Genomic DNA, 22,229 nt, shown 5'->3' with positions numbered 1-22,229 from the left:
CAGTCTTAACTTTTATTCTTCTAATTGTCATTATTATGTAAACAGGATATTTTAAGGGGAAAAACAGTGTTCTAGGCAAACTAAGATGTGTTTTTTGTTTCTCCACTACTGAAAACCATTAGCATTTATGGCTTATGTCAAAGAATGATATAAATATATGCATAATAATGGATTTTAAAAGACCTGCACGCGTAAATCCCAAGATTTACGTACATGGCCAGGCCTTACGCATCCTGGATGAGTTTTCAAAGGGGCCCTGGTATGCGCCTCTTCAAAGGGGTGGGCTGGGGGGCGTGTTCTGGGCAGGACGGAGGCCAACCCAGACAGAAGAAAATTACTTCTTACCTGCTAATTTTCATTCCTGTAGTATCATGGATCAGTCCAGACGGTAGGTTATGTCCCCCGTCCAGCAGATGAAGACAGAACAAAGCTTCAGAGGGTGCTGCCCTATATAAGCCAGTGCACCCTCAGCAGCCTCTCAGTATATAGAATATCAAAGCCAGATAAAGATGATGATGGATCAAGCTAAATAAACCCACTGAGTACGGGTAAAACACGCAAATGGTCAAAACTGAAACTGTTATCGAACCAACTTGCAAAAAGAACGGGAGCGCAGCCTCTGAACATAGAGGTGAAACAGTTCAACTGAATAAGCACAGACAGAAGTTAGTTTGAGCAGTAAACCCCAAAACTCCCAATTTTCTGAGGGAGGGCGTCTGGACTGATCCATGGTACTACAGGAACAAAAATTAGCAGGTAAGAAGTAATTTTCTTTTCCCTGTACGTACCAGGATCAGTCCAGACGGTGGGATGTACCAAAGCGTCCCTAAAGAGGGTGGGCCCCTAAGAGCCCTGCTCAAACTACACTGTCCCTAAAGTAGCCAGAGGACGGCGACTGGAGCTGTAAACGGTAGTGCCGTGTGAAAGTATGCAGAGACTTCCAGGTCGCTGCTCAACAGATCTCCTGGACGGAAATGAATTGACTTTCCGCCCAGGACACAGCCTGTTAACCCCCAGCGGGGGCTGCCTACCCACTCCGATATAGGACATCACAATGGCCTCCTTGAGCCAGCGAGCAATGGTTGTCTTCGTGGCCTTATGACCTTTCCATGGCCCTGGCCAGAGGACAAAGAGATGATCGGAAAGACGAAAATCGGTGGTGACCTCCAGGTATCGAAACAGTGCGCGCTTAACAGCGAGTCTTCGGCGATCACGTGAGTCCTCCTCAGAGGGGGGCAACTCTACTGTCTGATTCAAGTGAAAGGCCAAGACCACCTTAGGAAGAAATGAAGGCACTGTGCATAACGACACACCAAAGTCAGTGAAACAGAGGTAGGGTTCTCTGCATGATAACGCTTGTAGTTCGGAAACTCGACAGGCAGAGCAGATGGCCACCAGAAATACTGTTTTGAGGGTGAGGTCCTTGAGGGTAGAGGACCGCAGGGGTTCAAAGGGAGGTCCTGCCAGAGAGCGAAGGGCCAAATTGAGGCTCCAGGAGGGACTAGGAGTCTGAACCGGAGGCCTCAAGTGCTTAACTCCTCGAAGGAAACGAACTATATCAGGGTGAGAGGACAAAGATCTGTATTCCTGTAAGTGAACCAAGGGCCCCAGGGCCGCCACTTGAATCCGTAAGAAATTGTAGGCCAGTCCTTTGTCCAAGCCGTCCTGAAGAAACTGGAGGATCTGAGGCACAGAAGCCGTCCTTGGGCATGTAGAATGCGAAGTGCACCAGGACTCAGACGTGCCAGACACGCACATAAGCGATGGAGGTGGATGTTTTTCTAGCTTTAAGGAGGGTCGTGACTACAGCATCCGGGTACCCCCGGCATTGGAGGCGCCGCCTTTCAAAAGCCATGCCACAAGACAGAAGCGTTCTGCCTGGTTGAAAAATACTGGTCCTTGGTGCAGGAGTCGCGGCAGATGCCCCAGACGGCGCGGACATTCTGATGTCTTGGGCGGAGAGAAATCTCTCATCTGGCAGCCTCACACATTGCGGGTGTGGACAATATCCAGGCGGACTTCCTGAGTGGACAACGTTTGGACCCAGGAGAGTGGGAGCTCTCCGAGGAGGCGATGCGGCTCCTCATCCAGCGCTGGGGGACTCCCCATCTAGATCTCATGGCCACCGGTCACAACGGCAAGGCGTCGCAATTCTTCAACCACAGACGGGACCACGGCGCCCCCAGGAAATCCAAGACCTGCGACGGGAGAAGAGTGCTCTTGGAGAAGTTGATGATCCAACCCAAGGATTGGAGAAGTTGCCCCACTCGAGAGACCGCTGCATGTCCCTGTGCGAGAGTCTTGGCACGGATGAGCCAATCGTCTAGATACGGGTGAACTAGAATGCCTTCTCGTCTGAGGGCTGCCGCTACCACCACCACCTTGGAAAATGTCCAGGGAGCGGTCGCAAGACCAAACGGGAGCTCTTGAAATTTAAAATGTTGCCCAGGATCTTGAATCGAAGGAACCACTGATGCTCCTTGAGAATGGGTATGTGTAGGTAAGCTTCCGTCAGTTCTAGCGATGCAAGGAATTCCCCTCTGTGGACTGCCGCTATCACGGACCATAGAGTCTCCATCCAGAAGTAAAGGACTTTGAAGGACTTCTTGACCATCTTGAGATCCAGTATCTGTCAAAAGGAGCTGTCCTTTGTGGGGACCATAAAATATATTGAATAGTGTCCGGAAACCACCTCCTCTGGAGGTACTGGTATATGGGCCCCAAGATCTAGGAGGCTGTCGAGGGTCTGGCGGGTTGTGAGCTGCTTGTGCGGTGATCCGCAGGGGGAGAAAGGAATCTGTCTCTCGGGGGTCTTATAAATTCCAATGCGTAGCCTCGCCTTAAGATGTCCAAAATCCACTGATCCGAGGTAATGTGGTCCCACTCCTCATAGAAGAGCAAAATGCACCCCCGATCCTGGGGGTCGAGGAGTGGGACCCTCTGGCATCATTGAGCGGACTTGTTGGCAGCCCCTTGGACCACCCTGTCCCTGGCTGGTCTGTGGCCTCAAAAGGACAGAGTCCACAACTGAGACCTGGTGGATGGAGTCAGGGGTGTTGTCTGCCTGGTGGTGCGGGATCTGTGCTGCATCCAGAAATGATTTCTGGAGGGATTAAAGGACCTGGAGCCGGAAGATCTGGGTCTGTCCTCAGGGAGTGGGTGTACCGCATTTTCCCCCAGAAGCTTGATGATCTAGTCTAGATCCTCTCTGAAGAGGAACTTACCCTTAAACAGCAGAGATTCCAACCACGCCTTGAATGATGAGTCCGCTGACCAGTTGCGGAGCCACAGGAGACATCGGGCTGAGACCACCGAAACCATTGATCTAGCCAGTACTCTCACGAGGTCGTAAAGGGCATCCGCTCTGTAGGCAATAACCGCTTCCAGGCGGTCTGCCTGAGTGGCTTCCTCAGGTGGTAGAGCCTGCGAGGTCAACAGCTGCTGAACCGCGTGAAGACCCACCCGCTGTACAAGGGAACTACAGATAGCTGCCCGAAGCCCCAGGGCGGAGACCTCAAATACCCTCTTCAGATAGCCCTCCAGCTGCCGGTCCTGCAGGGCCATGCCCCCAGTCACCGGAATAGTCATACGTATCGAGACTGCAGAGTCCACCGTCGGGACCTTGAGGAGGTCCAGGAAATACTCTGGAAGGGGGTAGAGCTTTTCCAGCGTCATGCTGACTTTCAGTTAAGATTTGGGTGCATCCCATTCCCTGGCTTTCAGTTGCATAAATGTGGGATGGGTAGGGAAGGCTCTAGCCAAGGGACCAAGTCCCGCTAGGATTGGATCCCCTTTCTTCCCCGATGCGGAGGGTCCTGGCACTTCTTGAGGCACGTCAATGTCTAGCTCCTGTATGATGTGGGGGATGAGGTCATCTAGCTCTTCCCCTTTGAAAAATGCGCAAAACTCTGGGGTCGTCACCTTCCAGCTGAGCTGCAAGAAGCGGGTTGTCCAGACCCGGCAGTGGATCAGCAGGAATAGGATTGATGGCTGAGAAAACTCCCTTTACCGGGGGCAGCACCAGTCCTACCTGGGAAGCCCCCGCTGATGTTCCTGACGTCCCAGCCCCAGGGATATCCACCACCCTAGGGACCTTAAGCAGTGGTGGTGCTGACGCTGGGTCTGGAACATGGCCCATGCCCGCCATATATGCATTGTGCATTAAAACCACAAACTCGGTAGTGAAGTGAGAAGGCCCCAAAGGGGGCAATGCTGGAGAGTCCTGTGAGAACACCTGTTACATCAGGTAAGCAACATTTGCTTTCTCACAGGACAAGCAGGATGGTTGTCCTCACAAATGGGTGAGTACCAAGCTGAGGATGTCCTAACATGCACCAAATGTACCCAACAGCGTGCAACAGGCACAACAACTGGGGTGGAATTTGGGAGAGGGCATCCGCACCCTACCGGGAAGGTGGAAGGGTGTTGGTACCTCATGTTGGAAAAAGGTTACGCAAGACAGATTGGCCGAAGATGGAATCCTGTCTTCCAGCTTTGTCCAAACAATAGTGGGCTGCAAATGTATGGAGGGAACTCCAGGATGCAGCCTTGCAGATGTCAGGAAGTGGCACCAATCGAAAGGGTGCTACTGAAGTCGCCATGGCCCTCACAGAGTGTGCTTTGACACGGTCTTGGAAAGGAATGCCAGCTTGCTGATAGCAGAAGGAGATGCAATCCGCGAACCAGGAGGAAAGAGCCTGCTTACCCACAGGTTGCCCTAACTTGTTAGGATGGAAAGAGACGAATAATTGAGTGCTCTTCCTGTGGGCAACTGTACGGTCTAGATAGAAAGCTAGAGCTCGTTTACAGTCAAGGGTATGCAGAGTCTGTTCCCCGGAGTTGGAGTGGGGCCTGGGAAAGAAGATAGGTAGTATGATGGACTGATTGATGTGAAACTCCGAAACTACCTTAGGCAAAAACTTAGGGTGAGTACAGAGTACTGCCCGGTCCTGCAGGAGTTTAGTGTAAGGCGGATAGGTGACTAAGGCCTGTAGTTCACTAACCCTGCGAGCCGAAGTGATAGCCAAAAGGAATAACACTTTCCATGTGAGATATTTCAGGTCACAGGAGTGAAGAGGTTCGAAAGGTGGTTTCATAAGGCGACCAAGAACCAGATTAAGGTCCCAAGATGGGGCCGGAGGACGTAAAGGTGGCTTCAGATGGAGCAAGCCTTTAAGAAAGCGTGTAACAAGGGGTTGTACTGAAATAGGGACACCCCCAATGCCTTTGTGGAAGGCGGCTACCGCACTAACGTGCATTCTAATGCAAGAGGTCTTTAGACCTGATTCTGATAGATGCCAGCGATAGTCCAAGAATTTAGAAATTGGACAGGAAAGGGGATCAAGTGACTGAGAAGTGCACCATGATGTATACCTTTTCCATTTGTATGAGTAAGATTTCCTTGTGGAAGGCTTTCGTGAAGCGATCAGGACACGAGAAACTGAATCTGAAAGGTTAAAGGGCTGAAGGACTAACCTTTCAACATCCATGCCGTCAGGGACAAGGCTTGGAGGTTGGGATGGAGGAAGCATCCATCGTTTTGAGTGATCAGATGCAGGTCCTTTCCCAGAGGAATGTGTCTGCGGATGGAGAGATCCTGGAGTATGGGAAACCACACTTGGCGTGGCCAGTGCGGTGCTATCAGGATCATAGTTACCCTGTCCTGACATAGCTTCACAAGAGTCTTCACCAGAAGAGGAAGTGGAGGGAATGCATAAAGCAGACCGGTTGTCCACGTGAGGGACCCTCGGCCGAGAGTGCTGGCTCCGAAAGAGAGAGCAGTAATTGTCTACTTTGTGGTTCTGAGGGGACGAAAAGAGGTCTATATGGGGATAACCCCATTTGTGAAACAGAGAGGTTGCTACCAAGGGGTCGAGTGACCACTCGTGTGGTTGGAAGACGCGACTCAGCTGGTCTGCCAATACATTGTCTGCTCCCGGCAAGTAGGTGGCTCTGAGGTACATGGAGTGGGAGCTTCTGCCCAAATCTGCGCAGCTTCCTGACACAGAAGGAAGGAGCCTGTGCCTCCCTGCTTGTTTATGTACCACATGGCCACCTGGTTGTCCGTCTGAATTAAGATTGTGTGGTTTGATAGGCAATCTTGAAAGGTCCTGAGAGCATATCGGATTGCTCTCAGTTCCAGGAAATTTATCTGGTGTTTGGCTTCCTCTGGTGACCAGAACCCTTGAGTTTGTAAATTGTTTACATGGGCTCCCCAACCGATGTTGGAAGCGTCGGTGGTGAGGATTATCTGGGGAGCTGGTGGAAGAAAAGGCAAGCCCTGTAGGAGGTTGGATTGATTTGTCCACTAGGCAAGAGACAGACGGAGTGCATCGGTGATGTGAACAATGGAGGACAGAGGCTGAACAGCTTGTGTCCATTGGAGTCTCAGAGTCCATTGCGTGATTCTCATGGCTAGACGGGCCATGGGAGTCACATAAACTGAGGAGGCCATGTGTCCCAGTAGAATGAGAACTTGGCGAGCTGTAGCTGTGGGTTGAGACTGCAGCTGGCGAGCTAGGGACACACGGGTTTGAACCCGTGGATGAGGAAGGAAGGCTTTTGCTTGTAAGGTGTCCAAGTCTGCCCCAATGAAGGATAAGGTCTGAGATGGGATTAAGTAGGATTTGTCGTAATTGACAAGAAACCCTAGAGAAAGCAGAGTTTGAATTGTTAGGGTCAGGGAGGACCGAGCTATCTGCTGGGTTGGGGCCCTGATTAACCAATCGTCCAGGTAGGGGTAGACGTGGACACCTGCCTTCCTCAGAAAAGCTGCCACTACCACGAGGCATTTGGTGAAAACTCGTGGTGCGGATGCTAGGCCGAAAGGTAGCACTCGATATTGGTAGTGATTTCGGCCTACTAGAAAACGCAGATATTTGCGATGAGATTGCGTGATCGCAATGTGGGTATATGCGTCTTTGAGGTCTAGAGCGCATAGCCAATCCCCTCTTTGCAGCAGAGGGAGAAGCGAGCCCAGGGTTACCATCTTGAACTTCTCCTTGTGAAGGTACTTGTTGAGGGCCTGTAGGTCCAAGATCGGACGAAGTCCCCCTGACTTTTTTGGGATCAGGAAGTACCTGGAGTAGAACCCTAGTCCTTGTTGTAAGGGAGGAACGGGTTCTATAGCGTTTGACTGGAGGAGAAGGGATACTTCCTGCTCTAGAAGAACAGAGTGATCGGTGAGTCTCCACAGCTGCCGGGGTGGGGAGTCGGAAGGTAGAGTCAGGAAGTTGAGATGGTAACCCTGTGCAATTATTGCTATCACCCACTGATCTGTGGTGATATGACGCCACCTTTCTAGAAAGTGGCACAGCCGACCTCCTACTGGTATGGCTGGAAGAGGGGTTTGGCAAGTGCTCTCTAAATGAGTCAAAAACCCGCCAGAGGGCCAGGTTGTGGAGCTGGTGCGGGCTTTTGTTTACGAGACTGGCGAGGTTGAGTTTTATGGTAAGACATCGCAGGCCTAGCCTTGGCTAGTGGGGGATAATACTTCCGAGGCCGGAAAAAAGACTTTTTGGAGTCTTTTCTAAACGGCTGTTTAGAAGGCAAGTCAGGAGGAATGGATGAGAGCTGTTTAAGGGTCTCTGATGATCTTTTAGTTCAGCAACAATTTGCTGAATCTGCTCACCAAACAAGTTATCCCCTAGGCAAGGCAAGTCAGAGAGTCTGACCTGAACCTCCAGACGAAGGTCAGATGACTTGAGCCAAGCCCAGCATCTAGCAGAGATAGCCGTAGCAGAAAGTCTAAAGGAAGCATCAAAGATGTCATAAGCTGTTCTTATTTCATGCTTCCCAGCTTCAAAACCTTTATTTAGAAGGGATTGAAGCTGAGGCTGGAACTGTTCTGGTAAGGCATCTGAGAACTCCTGCATTTGTTTAAGGATGACCCTATTATATTGAGTCATATATAGCTGATAAGAAGCTATCCTAGAAATCAGCATGGCTCCTACCTATACTATCTAGGAATTTGTTTTCCTTAGTAGGAGGTATGGAAGAATGTGGCTTTATTCGTTTAGCTTTCTTTTGAGCTGATTCTACCACAACAGAATGATGGTCCAATTGTGGTTTCTGAAAGCCAGGTGCTGTCTGTACAAGGTAGGTAGAGTCAGCTTTTTTGTTTACCGGAGCAACAGATCCAGGAGATTCCCAATTCTTTTTGAGAAGGTCTAGAAAAACCTGATGAATTGGAATAGAGGTGATGACCTTAGGGGCATCCAGGAATTAGGCACCAGATGATGGAATTGCTCAGTCATCGTCTTCAGATTGAAGCTGGAAAGGGACCAACTCCGACATGTCCTTCACAAAATTTATGAAAGAGGTCCTCAGGGGGAGAACGCTTTCTACTCTCCGGAGGAGAGGGTGGTGAAGGCAAATCATCGGTGTCAGTCGAGGTATCATCACCCCAAGTGTCATAAGGATCAGGTTGTTGACCCTTAGGACCATGAGCGGGCTGAATACCTGAAGGCCCCGGTTGAGGCTCCGAGAAACTCGAAGGAATCACCGGGGGCATCGAGAACATCCTCGATGGAATAGATATCGGTGCCGGCATCAAAGGAAACAGTGTCGGCATTGAGGGACTCTGTGTCGGCATCGGAATCCTCGGTGGAGCTGATGTGCGTATCGCCGAGGAATGTATCGGTGGCGAGGGACGACAAGGCACCGATGGAACTATCCCCGAAGGGGGAATTCGATATGGTGTTTCTCCACCTGATGAGAAGGCTGTCGGTGATCCGGGTATTGCCGGTGGAAGGGCATTCATAAGCGCCTCCATCCGGGCAAGCAGCGGCGCCAGTGCTGCTGGAATCGGATCGGTGACCGGTTCCACTCTCGGTGCCGGAGGAGTCTGGAACCGTAGTATCGCCTTGTCGATGGCCTCCTGGACCAGCATGTCCAGTTCTGCCCAGAGACCTGGGATAACGAGACCCGGCTCGACAGGAGAGGGAGGCTGAGGCTGAGCCAGAGGGACCACCATCACTGGTGGAATCGCTGCTCCCAAACCCCGGAGGGGTGAGGGTTGCCTCGGTGTCTGTGAGACAGGAGTGGACGGTGCCACTTCTGGTCGAGACTTTTGGCGGAGGCTCGGACGGTACGGAGGTCGATGACTTCAATTCCTCGACGGGCCGAGACTTATGACGTCGATGGCGATGTTTCTCCTTCCGATCCCCTCGATGATCAGGGGAAGGGACAGGAGTCGATGGCCGTGAAGTCGTCGATGGCAGACAGTCACCGGAGGGTTGTCGATGATGATGAGACTTCGACAGTGCCGGTTCCGATGACATCGATGCAATCGATGGCGTTGGGGTATGAGCATGGAAAAAGAGTCCCATCTTTTCCATTCTGGCTTTGCGACCTTTTGGTGTCATTAGGGCACATTTGGTGCAAGTCAGGACATCATGCTCGCTTCCTAAGCACAAAACACAGACTCTATGTGGGTCTGTGATTGACATAGTTCGGGTACAATCCGGACACAGACGGAACCCCGACGCCATGGCCATAGGCCAAAAATTTAGCCGCGGGACTGTCGACTGCCAACGGGCCTCAAGGGCCAAACTCGACTGTAGTCGACCAAACGACGGCAAAAACTTACCGAAGTTCCGCAGATAAAAAAATTTGAAGAAGGGAGACCCCTGAGGGGCAAATTTTCTTCAGAAATTTTTAATTGAAGAATTCCTGTCAGGAACGTGGTTTAGAGCTCTTTGACCGCGTGGCTACTGCTGCACGGAAAAAAGAAGACTGAAGGGAGACCCCTGCTGGCTGCAGGGTTGGTGCCGTGCTGGGCATGCCCAGTAGGGGCCAGTCAAAGTTCCTGAAACTTTGACAAGTTTTCCGTGGTTGGGCTCCATCCTCGATGTCACCCATTTGTGAGGACAACCATCCTGCTTGTCCTGTGAGAATGCACACGCTGCCTCTGAGTTCAAAATGGCCACTGTTCCCGTCATAGATGGGATTGGGGCCGACCCAGCAATATACAGGCGCGGAGAAGGCAGTCTCGTCGGCAGCAAGTGCCCTCCCCACCAGGGAGGCACCTCGAGTACAACCCCTCACGGGAGAGCCGGGACCCCGGCTCCCCGCAGGCAGAGCAGTGCTGATATCGCGGTATATTGGCCACGATTGAAAGAACAAAAAGGGGGGCCACAAGGAAACCTATGCCACGGGCAGCAGGGAAACGCCTCTGCTGTACCCCGGCCCTACTGCAGAGCAACTTGCTCTCCGCAGTCGGCAGGCCTGAGGAATGTGCATCTCGAGGCCGCGGGCCGAATCGCGGCAAGGGGGGGAGGGGCTGAAGCCTTCAGCCATCACCCCCGAGGGAAAAGGCAGGTTCACCAAACCTGAAAACAAAGAAATTCACCAAGACTTACCCCAAGAAGTCACACAGGAGAAAGAAGTAGAAACAGGAAAACCCCCAAAGGAGCAGAGCTGATTGCAAGTTCTGAAGGGGCAGTGCTTGTTAAGAGTGAACTAAATTGCCTTTTTTTTTTTTTTTTTTTTTAAATTAAACAAACTTGATCCACCACCAGAGAGTAACATAAAATATAAACAGGGAAAAAGAACAAATTTCTACAATCCCAGGGGAGCTGAAGCTCTCCAGCTCCTAACCGCTGGAGTCAGAAGAATACCGAGAGGCTGCTGAAGGTGCACTGGCTTATAGGGCAGCACCCTCTGAAGCTTTGTTCTGACTCCATCTGCTGGATGGGGGACATAACCCACCATCTGGACTGATCCTGGTACGTACAGGGACATCCATTAAGCTCCTGTCCCAGAGAAGCATATGCTGGCAGCCAGCCAGCACACAAATTAAGAACATAAGAAAATGCCAGACTGGGTCAGACCAAGGGTCCATCAAGCCCAGCATCCTGTTTCCAACAATGGCCAATCAAGGCCATAAGAACCTGGCAAGTACCCAAAAACTGTCTATTCCATGTTACCATTGCTAATGGCAGTGGCTATTCTCTAAGGGGCGGATTTTCAGAGCCCTGCTCGCCTAAATCCGCCCAAAACCGGGCGGATTTAGGCGAGCAGGGCCCTGCGCGCCGGTGAGCCTATTTTACATAGGCCTACCGGCGCGCGCAGAGCCCCGGGACTCGCGTAAGTCCCGGGGTTCTCTGAGGGGAGTGTGTCGGGGGGCGGGCCCGGTCGTTGCGGCATTTCGGGGGCGTGTCGGCAGCGTTTTGGGGGCGGGTACGGGGACGTGGCTACGGCCCGGGGCGGTCCGGGGGCGTGGCCGCGCCCTCCGTACCCACCCCCAGGTCGCGGCCCGGCGCGCAGGAGGCCCGCTCGCGCGCGGGGATTTACACCTTCCTCCGGGAGGCGTAAATCCCCGGAGAAAGGTAAGGGGGGGGTGTAGACAGGGCCGGGCGGGTGGGTTAGGTAGAGGAAGGGAGGGGAAGGTGAGGGGAGGGCGTTAGAGGATTCCCTCCATGGCCTATCCCATGACTTTTTACTTTTCCTAGAAGCCTCTCATGAGGAACTTTGTCAAACGCCTTCTGAAAATCCAAGTATACTATATCTACCGGTTCACCTTTATCCAATTGTTTATTAACTTCTTCAAAAAAGTGAAGCAGATTTGTGAGGCAAGACTTGCCCTGGGTAAAGCCATGCTGACTTTGTTCCATTAAACCATGTCTTTCTATATTTTCTGTGATTTTGATGTTTAGAACACTTTCCACTATTTTTCCTGGCACTGAAGTCAGGCTAACCGGTCTGTAGTTTCCGGATCGCCCCTGGAGCCCTTTTTAAATATTGGGGTTACATTTGCTATCCTCCAGTCTTCAGGTACAATGGATGATTTTAATGATAAGTTACAAATTTTCACTAATAGGTCTGAAATTTCATTTTTTAGTTCCTTCAGAACTCTGGGGTGTATACCATCCGGTCAAGGTGATTTACTACTCTTCAGTTTGTCAATCAGGCCTACCACATCTTCTAGGTTCACTGTGATTTGATTCAGTCCATCTGAATCATTGCCCATGAAAACCTTCTCCATTACGGGTACCTCCCCAACAACCTCTTCAGTAAACACCGAAGCAAAGAAATTATTTAATCGTTCCGCAATGGCCTTATCTTCTCTAAGTGCCCCTTTAACCCCTCGATCATCTAACGGTCCAACTGACTCCCTCACAGGCTTTCTGCTTCGGATATATTTTAAAAAGTTTTTACTGTGAGTTTTTGCCTCTACAGCCAACTTCTTTTCAAATTCTCTTAGCCTGTCTTATCAATGTCTTACATTTAACTTGCCAATGTTTATGCTTTATCCTATTTTCTTCTGTTGGATCCTTCTTCCAATTTTTGAATGAAGATCTTTTGGCTAAAATAGCTTCTTTCACCTCCCCTTTTAACCATGCCGCTAATCGTTTTGCCTTCTTTCCACCTTTCTTAATGTGTGGAATACATCTGGACTCTGCTTCTAGAATGGTTTGTTTTTTTTTGTTTGTTTTTTTTTTTAACAATGACCATGCCTCTTGGACATTTTTTACTTTTGTAGCTGTTCCTTTCAGTTTTTTTCTAACAATTTTTCTCATTTTATCAAAGTTTCCCTTTTGTAAGTTTAGCACGAGAGCCTTGGATTTGCACACTGTTCCTTTTCCAGTCGTTAAATCAAATTTGATCATATTATGATCACTATTGCCAAGTGGCCCCACCACCGTTACCTCTCTCACCAAGTCCTGTGCTCCACTGAGAATTAGATCTAAAAATGCTCCCACTCTCCTCTGTTCCTGAACCAATTGCTCCATAAAGCTATCATTTATTCCATCCAGGAACGTTATCTCTCTAGCGTGACCAGATGATACATTTACCCAGTCTATATTGGGGTAATTGAAGTCTATCCAAACACAAGAGTGCAGAAAGGATTTAGTCCAAACCATAAGATAGTTCAAAAAGCTCTAAGGAGCACGATGATTTTTATTCATTTTTTCAAGCGGCAACTCCACTGACTTGCAATCACACCACAGTTTAGACCGCGTCCCCCGACACGGTCCCGTGTTTCGCCAAGGGCTGCATCGGGGGGGGAGCAACAGAATTATCAAAGGCACTGTAAATAAACATACAAAGGTTAGGACATAGAGCTGCAATTTGCCGACACATTAATTCTATTACAATTTCATCGCATACCTGAATGCAGAACAGTTTCAAAATTGGCAGGGAGCGCGTCCATCTTGAATGCAGACAGGTATTTAAACCTACTGGAGTGAGCGCGAAACTCAGGTTCACAGGTCACATGGTCAGAAGGGGCCAATCACAGTGGCATAATTAAGCCTGCAGATAAAGGTGGGGGTTTAGTGGTGCAGGACATTGAACATTACGAGGCTGAGGTTTACCGTCAGCTGAATGATCGCTCTTTTTACCTTCCATTAGCCGGGCGTATTTGGCACCACAATTGGCTTATAAGGCGGGTGTTATTAGCACAGCTCAGTGTCCGCGCTGTCGGGTGGGGCTGGGGACCTTGGCGCATGTTTTCTGAGGATGTCCCTCAATGGTGAACTATTGGCGGCGCATTGCTTTGTATTTGGGAGGGCTGGTTGGGGTTCAGTTACCAATGTCTCCTTACCTCTGGTTACTGCATTGTGTAACTCGCTTCCTGGTGGCGGAGTCTGGCCCCCGGATATTGCTTCAAAAGGCGGGTCTAGTGGGGAAGAAGATCATTCTACTACACTGGTGTGACCCAGACCCGCCGACATTTTGGCTGTGGAGGATTCACTTTCATAGACTGATGCAGTTGGAGGCGATTCATGCTCGGACTTCACCCAAGCGACGGAAACTTTTCTTGCACACATGGGAACCATATTTGCAATCTTTGCCTCATAGGGCTCGCAGCTTGGCCCTGAATGATTAACTGTGCTTTAGTGGAATTGTCTGGACGGTATCTGCATGGGTTTCTGGTCTTCGGTGGGGGGTTTGGGGGAAGGGGGCGGTGTTTGAGTAGGGCGGGGGGAGGGGGTGGGAGAACAGTAGGGATTGGTTGGGTTATCCCTGAAAAGAGTGTTCCAGTTTTCATGGCAACTTAATGTGCATATCTGGTGTACCTGTATTGGTTTTATTCTTTCCTGTTGCATTGTGATTTGTGTGTACAATCGCTCAATAAAAATATATTGAACATTACCTTCCATTAGCTGGTGACCCCACACCGGACCTTGTACATCAAATTAAGGAAGTGGTACAGAGGGCAGCAGATGCAAAAATATTGACTCCTCGGGAAGCCAAGTTTCTGGTAACCGATTTTCCAAAAATACCGGTTTTTTATACCTTGCCTAAGGTGCATAAAACCTTAAACAAACCCCCAGGTCGGCCCATTGTGGCAGGAATTGGGTCAGTTCTTAAGCCATTATCACAGTTTGTAGACCTATTTTTAAAACCTTGGGTCCCACAAATTTCATCATATATTCATGACTCCTCCCATTTGATTACCATCTTAGATAGTACACCTGTTCCATCCACCGCATTTTTCTTTGTAACTTTGGACATAGTCTGCCTGTATACAAACATCCCACAGGTAGAGGCATTGAGGTTTGTTGAAGAAACTTTGAATTTATGTCAAGCCCCATATCGGGTCCCTACGCCTTTTTTAATCACTTTGGCAGAGTTGGCCTTGACTAAAAACTATTTTCTGTTCAAGGATTCCTTTTTTCAACAAATAAAGGGCACTGCAATGGGGGCCACTATGGCCCCCAGTCTGGCGTGCGTTTTTGTGGCTCGGTTTGAGGAAACCTTTGTATATCCATCTGAAGGTTTTCAGTGTATATCCTTGTGGCGTCGATTTATTGACAATATTTTTCTAATATGGCAAGGTACAGATATACAGTTTTTTCTTTTCTTTGACTGGCTTAATTCATGTGTCCCAAATATACAGTTTAGTTTTGCAATACATCCACACCAAATTTCTTTCTTGGATATATTGATATCTGTTCATGACAATCAGTTTATCACTACGATTTACCGCAAAGAAACTGATCGGAACACTTTGCTTTCATTTCAGAGCTGTCATCCGCGCAATTTACACCATAATATCCCTATTGGGCAATTTCTGCATTTGCGCAGACTCTGCTCAACCCGGGCGGAATTCCTATCTCAAGCCCAGCTAATGACGGGGAGGTTTTTGTCAAGGGGTTACCCCTCTTTAGTAATAAAGAATGCCTTTAAACGGGCCTTGTTTGTGAATTGGGATCTGCTATTTCTTCCACGATCTGAATCATCTGAGAGTGTTAACAATTGTATTTTACCTTTTTCTATTTTGAGCCGTCAGGTTACGAGCATCATTCGTAGACATTGGCAGTCCCTTTCTTTGAATCGCCTTTTTCAAGGTCCACTAAGGTTTACTTATCGCAGGGGCCGTAACCTCCGCGACAGACTGATTCACGCGGACTTACATTCGGAATCGGGGGCTCCTTCGTCTTTAGCTGGACATCAGCCCTGTGGGCGTTGTATCATGTGTCAACACACTGTAACCTGTACATCCTTTATACATCCCATCACACAAGAGGTTTTTCCACTTCGGGCTTCCTCGGACTGTACCTCAAGAGGGGTGATTTATACTATTACCTGCCCTTGTCCCTTAATCTATGTGGGAAAAACTACTAGAATGATAAAAACTCGTATTATTGAGCATTGCTCAAATATACGTAACTCTCGCGAAAATGAACCTTTAGTCACACATTGGGTTCAACAGTCACACACTCTTGCTGACTTAGTCTTCTGCATTATTGAGGTTGTCCCCCGCCCCTCTCGCGGTGGCAACTACAATGAGCAGTTGGGCCGAATTGAACAGAGGTGGATTTTCCACCTTGATACAGTAGCTCCGAAAGGGCTAAACCGGGAACTCGAATGGCATCTTTTTCACATAAACCGTGTGGGGTCACCAGAGATGACTTGCTGTTTGCACTGCTAGTTGCGCCTCAGGAACGGGGGCCGCTGTGATTGGCCCCTTCTGACCATGTGACCTGTCAACCTGAGTTTCGCGCTCACTCCAGTAGGTTTAAATACCTGACTGCATTCAAGATGGACACGCTCCCTGCCAATTTTGAAACTGTTCTGCATTCAGGTATGCGATGAAATTGTAATAGAATTAATGTGTCGGCAAATTGCAGCTCTATGTCCTAACCTTTGTATGTTTATTTACAGTGCCTTTGATAATTCTGTTGCTCCCCCCCCCGATGCAGCCCTTGGCGAAACACGGGACCGTGTCGGGGGACGCGGTCTAAACTGTGGTGTGATTGCAAGTCAGTGGAGTTGCCGCTTGAAAAAATGAATAAAAATCATCGTGCTCCTTAGAGCTTTTTGAACTATCTTGTGGTTTGGACTAAATCCTTTCTGCACTCTTGTGTTTGGATATTATTGAAGTGCAGTACTTCTGCTCTGTGGTGTTTTGGGTAATTGAAGTCTCCCATTATTACTGCACTACCAATTTGTTTAGCTTCCCTAATTTCTCTTAGCATTTCACTGTCCATCTCACCATCTTGACCAGGTGGACGGTAGTATACCCCTATCACTATAGTCTTCTCCGACACACAAGGGATTTCTACCCATAAAGATTCAATTTTGTATTTAGTTTCATGCAGGATGTTTATCCTGTTGGACTCTATGCCATCCCGGACATAAAGTGCCACACCTCCTACCGAGTGCTCCTCTCTGTCATTGCAATATAATTTGTACCCCGGTATAGCACTGTCCCATTGGTTATCCTCTTTCCACCATGTCTCTGAGATGCCAATTAAGTCTGTCATCATTTACTGCTATACATTCTAATTCTCCCATCTTACTTCTTAGACTTCTGGCATTAGCATACAAACATTTCAAAGTTTGTTTTTTGTTTGTATTTTCATTGATAGGGATAAGTTAGAATTTTTAGCTCAGGTGAGTTTTTAGTTACAGGCACTTGGACTACTTTTCTAATTATTGGAACCTCACTGTCGGGATGCCCTAATTCTAATGCATCATTAGTATCCTTTAAAGATACCTCTCTCTGAACCATGCGCTGCTGAGCGACTGTCGGCTTTCCCCTTTGTTCTAGTTTAAAAGCTGCTCTATCTCCTTTTTAAAGGTTAGCGCCAGCAGTCTGGTTCCACCCTGGTTAAGGTGGAGCCCATCCCTTCGGAAGAGACTCCCCCTTCCCCAAAAGGTTCCCCAGTTCCTAACAAAACTGAATCCCTCTTCCTTACACCATCGTCTCATCCACGCATTGAGACTCCGGAGCTCTGCCTGCCTCTGGTGACCTGCGCGTGGAACAGGGAGCATTTCAGAGAATGCTATCCTGGAGGTTCTGGATTTAAGCTTTCTACCTAAGAGCCTAAATTTGGCTTCCAGAACCTCCCTCCCACATTTTCCTATGTCGTTGGTGCCCACATGTACCACAACAGCCGGCTCCTCCCCAGCACTGTCTAAAATCTTATCTAGGTGACGCGTGAGGTCCGCCACCTTCGCACCAGGTAGGCATGTTACCAGGCGATCCTCACGCCCACCCGCCACCCAGCTATCTACATTCCTAATAATCGAATCACCAACTATGACGGCCGACCTAACCCTTCCCTCCTGGGCAGTAGGCCTTCGGGAGATATCCTCAGTGCGAAAGGATAATGCATCACCTGGAGAGCAGGTCCTTGCTACAGGATCCTTTCCTGCTACACCTGGTTGGTGCTCTCCCATCATGAGACCTTCTTCCTCCAAGGCAGCACCAGGGCTGCCAGTCTGAAGTTGGGACTTGACTACTATGTCCCTGAAGGTCTCATCTATATACCTCTCTGTCTGCCTCAGCTCCTCCAAGTCTGCCACTCTAGCCTCCAGAGATCGGACTCGTTCTCTGAGAGCCAGGAGCTCTTTGTATCGCATGCACATGTACAACTTCTCACTGGTGGGTAAAAAATCATACATGTGACACTCGATGCAAAAGACTGGTAAGCCCCCTCTTGCTGCTGGACTGCTGCCTTCATCTCAATTTTGATCAGTTCCTAGTTAAGTTTTAGGTTGCTATGGGAGTAGGAATGTGTCTAACTTCCTTTAAATGTATTAGTGAATTCACTGTGTGTCTGGTAGTGGCCTACCGGGGTCTGATCGAATTCTCAATAAAGTTTTTGTTGATTTTTTTTTTTTTGTGAAAGTGGCACCTGCCTATAAATTAAGGGATGAGCTAGGGGTGGGTGGGTAAATACAAACAGTCTAACTTCAGTTAGTCAGTCTGAGTGACTCACTGCTCCCTTGATTAACAAATGTTGGTCCCTATTCAAACCCAATCACACTACCTCAACACCTTTCCAAGGTGAGTAACTGAGCTGAACTATTCAACTTTTTTACTTAGGTGTACACTGCTCCTAGCTTATTTCTAGCTTCTGGCTACTTTTTGGGTTGTTTTTTTTTTTCAATACAAGCACTCAGTTAGTATTAAATACAAACACTCAACTCTTTAAAAGTCTGGAGAACACTCAGTTCTGCAGACTTTTAAAAATAAACACACTACCTACTGCTACCTTATTGACTGACTAAAAATACAAACAGTCTAACTTGTTTATTCACTGCCTGACTATTAAAGGCACAAACACACTAAATAATATTCCCAAATAGTTAACTTTGCCCCAATACTTTTAAAAAAGACAATGTCCCAAGCAAAAACTTACTGATTCCTTTCAGCCACCAGCAAGGTGATCCTCTCCTCTCAGTGTTCACACTAAAGTAAATCAGACTTCCAGCATAGGGTTGATTAAATATTTTATTTTCTAGTATTTAGTTTTAAAAGACATTGAATGTCACCTAAAATAACTAAACATAAAATAAGTCTAAAAATAGAAGTGAGTGAAAAATATTGAGTAAAATTACTTTAGTACCAAAATGATTCTTTAAAATACCAAGAAATACAAAATGAATTGGATTGGTAGCACCACCTCCAGTGCCAAGAAGCTGCCCTAATTCGCTCCAGACGGGTTTTGGGTTTTTTTTGTGACAAACTACTTTTAAGTCCATTGTCCCAAACTCCACCCTTAAGATTAGATTTTCAGGATATCCACTAAGAATATTCATGATACTGAACTGGTTCATTTATATATTTTACTTGTCCTGAAAACCAAGTTTGGGAGTCAATGCACTCAACTGTCATAAAACAGTGCCATGGCATATTAAAATTAGTTTAGCCCCTAATATTTCTGAACCTCTATAGGAAAAAAAAAAGAAATGCAAAACATCCACTGGCTATAAAGGCTAACATTTGTAGAAATTCAGAGGGGGAAATACCACCACCATGTCCATCGTGATAAATAACTTTTTTTTATATTACTATGCATAATGCTTAACAGTCTAACAAGTGTCAAATATATAGTACACATCGCAGAAGATCTAAATTATTCTTCCTTCTTGACATCATCAGCGCCATGGGTCTGTCTTTTTGTCTGTGTAAAGAAAAAAAATGTTAAGTGGATGTATTGTGCTACTTTAAACCTCCTGCAATATGTTGTATCAGTTTTTATAGCATGTAAAGCTATAGTTAGTTATTTTGCACCTTAAAGGTTGAGATACTCTAATTTAGATTAGAATGTTATATTACTCTTACTGAAACCCCATGAAGGCAAAATTACTTACCTGATAATTTCCTCTTATAGAGAAGGCAGGCAGGCCAATTCACACATGTGGATTATGCACTCCATCCAGTAGATGGAGACTGAGAAACTGACTTGTTGATGTCATCCATATATAGCTGTACTACAGAGACAGCCTGCCAGTATTCCTGTAAAAGCCAACTGTGGACAACTGAACAATATATGAACCATAACTAACTGTCTCCTTTACATTTACTTTCTTTGGCCCCCATTTTTTTTTTAAACTTTGAGGAGACCAAGCAGTGGGCTTAGTAGCAGAGAATGAACATAAACCATAGCAATAAATGATAAACATGACTTACTAGGAGCTTCAATGATCCAAAGCGGTTCTTAACTATGTCTGTTTTCCAATCTTCTCAATGTCTGCGAGAAAACAGACAATGACAATGCAACAGAGGCAGCCCAGGGCAGGAACATGGATTGGCCTGGCCTCTCTAAAGAAAAGGAAATTAGCAGGTAAGCAGTAATTTCACTTTCCTTTTCATTAAGGCAGGCCAGTCCACCCAAGTGGGATGTACCTTAAAGGGTGGGAGGTTGCCTGCGCTCTCTGCAACATCACCCTCACAAATGCTGCAACCAAACATCCAAATGGCAATATATGGAGAAAGTGTGCAAGGAAGATCAAGTTGCTGCCTTACATAATTCAGATGGTGAAAGTAACTATAATTCTGCCCAAGGCACAGCTTGTGCCCTAGTAGAATGAGCTCTTAATTGGTTAGGCAACAGCATCTCTGCATCCACATATACCATTATCACCTCCTTGATCCAACATGCCACCATGGCTCAAGACACCACTTCTTCTGAAACCATTTCTTGTATAAAGGAAGGTACATTCCTAAGCTGTACCATCCCTGGAATCATTCGCAGAAATGGCTCATGGCAAGAAAGAGCCTGTAGCTCAGAAATTTGCCTTTTCAAACAGATTGCCACTAGAAAAACCGGAAGGTAAGCAGCTGCAAAGAGCATGCTGCAGCTGAAATGTAGGACCCGCCAAAAAGACACCAGTAGTGCAAGGGAGGACGAAGATGCTTCACTCCCTTCACCTTCAGAATTTAAGGCCAAGCCTTTAACCAAACCTTCCTGCAAAAATTCCAATATCAGTGGAATTTCAACTTTAACAGGAGGAGAACCTCACACACCAAGCCAGCTCTCAAACACTCTCCAAACATACATAAGCTAGAGATGTAGAAAACTTCCTGGCTCAGAACAAAGTGGAAATCACTCCCAAGGAATAACCATGTTTCAGCACTCAAGCCCTCTCAAGGGCCAAATGTAAGACAAAACCAACCCAGATCCTCATGCAGTATTGGCCATAAGAACATAAGAAATTGCCATGCTGGGTCAGACCAAGGGTCCATCAAGCCCAGCATCCTGTTTCCAACAAAGGCCAAAACCAGGCCACAAGAACCTGGCAATTACCCAAACACTAAGAAGATCCCATGTTACTGATGCAATTAATATCAGTGGCTATTCCCTAAGTAAAATTGATTAATAGCCATTAATGGACTTCTCCTCCAAGAACTTATCCAAACCTTTTTTGAACCCAGCTACACTAACTGCACTAACCACATCCTCTGGCAACAAATTCCATGATGCAAAAGATCCTTCCTGAGTGGCAGTCTGAGAGGACTGTCCACCAGTAGCTACTGAAGAAAGACATACCACGGCTTCCAGATGTACAGTCTCACTCTAACCCGCAAATTTCCAAATCATCCTGCTGATCATCAGCCAAGGCAGAAAGGTGTATAACACCCCGCTCTGCAGCCACACCTGGGCAAGAGTATCAATTGCCAGCACTCTTGGATTTCTTCTGTGGCTGAAGAACTGTGGTACCTTTGTGTTAGAACGTACCATCAACTCCAGACACGGCCGACCCCAATATTCCACTATGAGTTGAACGGCTTCGTTCACCAGCTCCCACTCTCTTGGGTCTAAGACCTGTCTGCTGAGGAATTCTGCTTGTACAGAGGCAGATATATCCTGAAAATGTTGCTCTGCCCACACCACAAGCGTATCTATCTCCACAGACACCTATTGACTTCTGGTTCTGCCCTGATAATTGATGAAAGCCACAGTCATGCATTGTCCAAGCAGGTTGTTAATGCAAACAAAAAACACACTTTGAAATAAATGTCTGTATGCCAATGCCAGAAGTCTAAGAAAATGGGAGAGTTAGAGTGTATAGCAGCAAATGATGAGATTGACATAATTGGCATCACAGAGACCTGGTGGAAGGAGGTTAACCAATGGGACAGTGCTATATCAGGGTACAAATTATATCGCAATGATAGGGATGATCAACTTGGTGGAGGTGTGGCACTTTATGTCCGGGAGGGTATAGAGTCCAACAGGATAAAGATCATACAAGAGACTAAATGCTCAGTAGCAGGGTAAGTTGGGTAAGTGTATAGTGATAGGAGTATACTACCGTCCACCTGGACAAAATGGTCAGACAGATGATGAAATGCTAAGAGAAATCAGGGAAGCAAACTAATTTGACAGTGCAAAAATAATGGGAGATTTGAATTACCCACCAAAAAATAGTGGAAACCAAAAAGTAATTTTATAATATAGCCTAGAAGGTGTCAGCAAGCCAGGCGTTGTGAAACTTAAAAAGTAACCAACCGGTCTAATCATCCACCTTCAAAAAATCTT

General features: G+C 47.5%; 1 protein-coding gene across 4 annotated transcripts in view; it reads right to left on the bottom strand.

Moving 5' to 3' along the window:
• Positions 1-18,676: 18,676 nt before the first annotated feature.
• TRAFD1 (TRAF-type zinc finger domain containing 1) overlaps positions 18,677-22,229 on the bottom strand; it is a 128,819-nt gene continuing 125,266 nt past the window's right edge. For all 4 annotated transcript variants that reach the window (XM_029619662.1, XM_029619661.1, XM_029619663.1 and 1 more), the window contains exon 12: positions 18,677-19,367. In XM_029619662.1, the coding sequence (XP_029475522.1) occupies positions 19,320-19,367 (48 nt within the window). In that variant the 3' untranslated portion in view covers positions 18,677-19,319. The remainder of the gene's footprint in view (positions 19,368-22,229) is intronic.

The sequence above is a fragment of the Rhinatrema bivittatum genome, chromosome 11, assembly GCF_901001135.1.
Source record: "Rhinatrema bivittatum chromosome 11, aRhiBiv1.1, whole genome shotgun sequence".
NCBI lineage: Eukaryota > Metazoa > Chordata > Amphibia > Gymnophiona > Rhinatrematidae > Rhinatrema > Rhinatrema bivittatum.
This window is presented reverse-complemented; position numbering and strand designations above follow the sequence as displayed.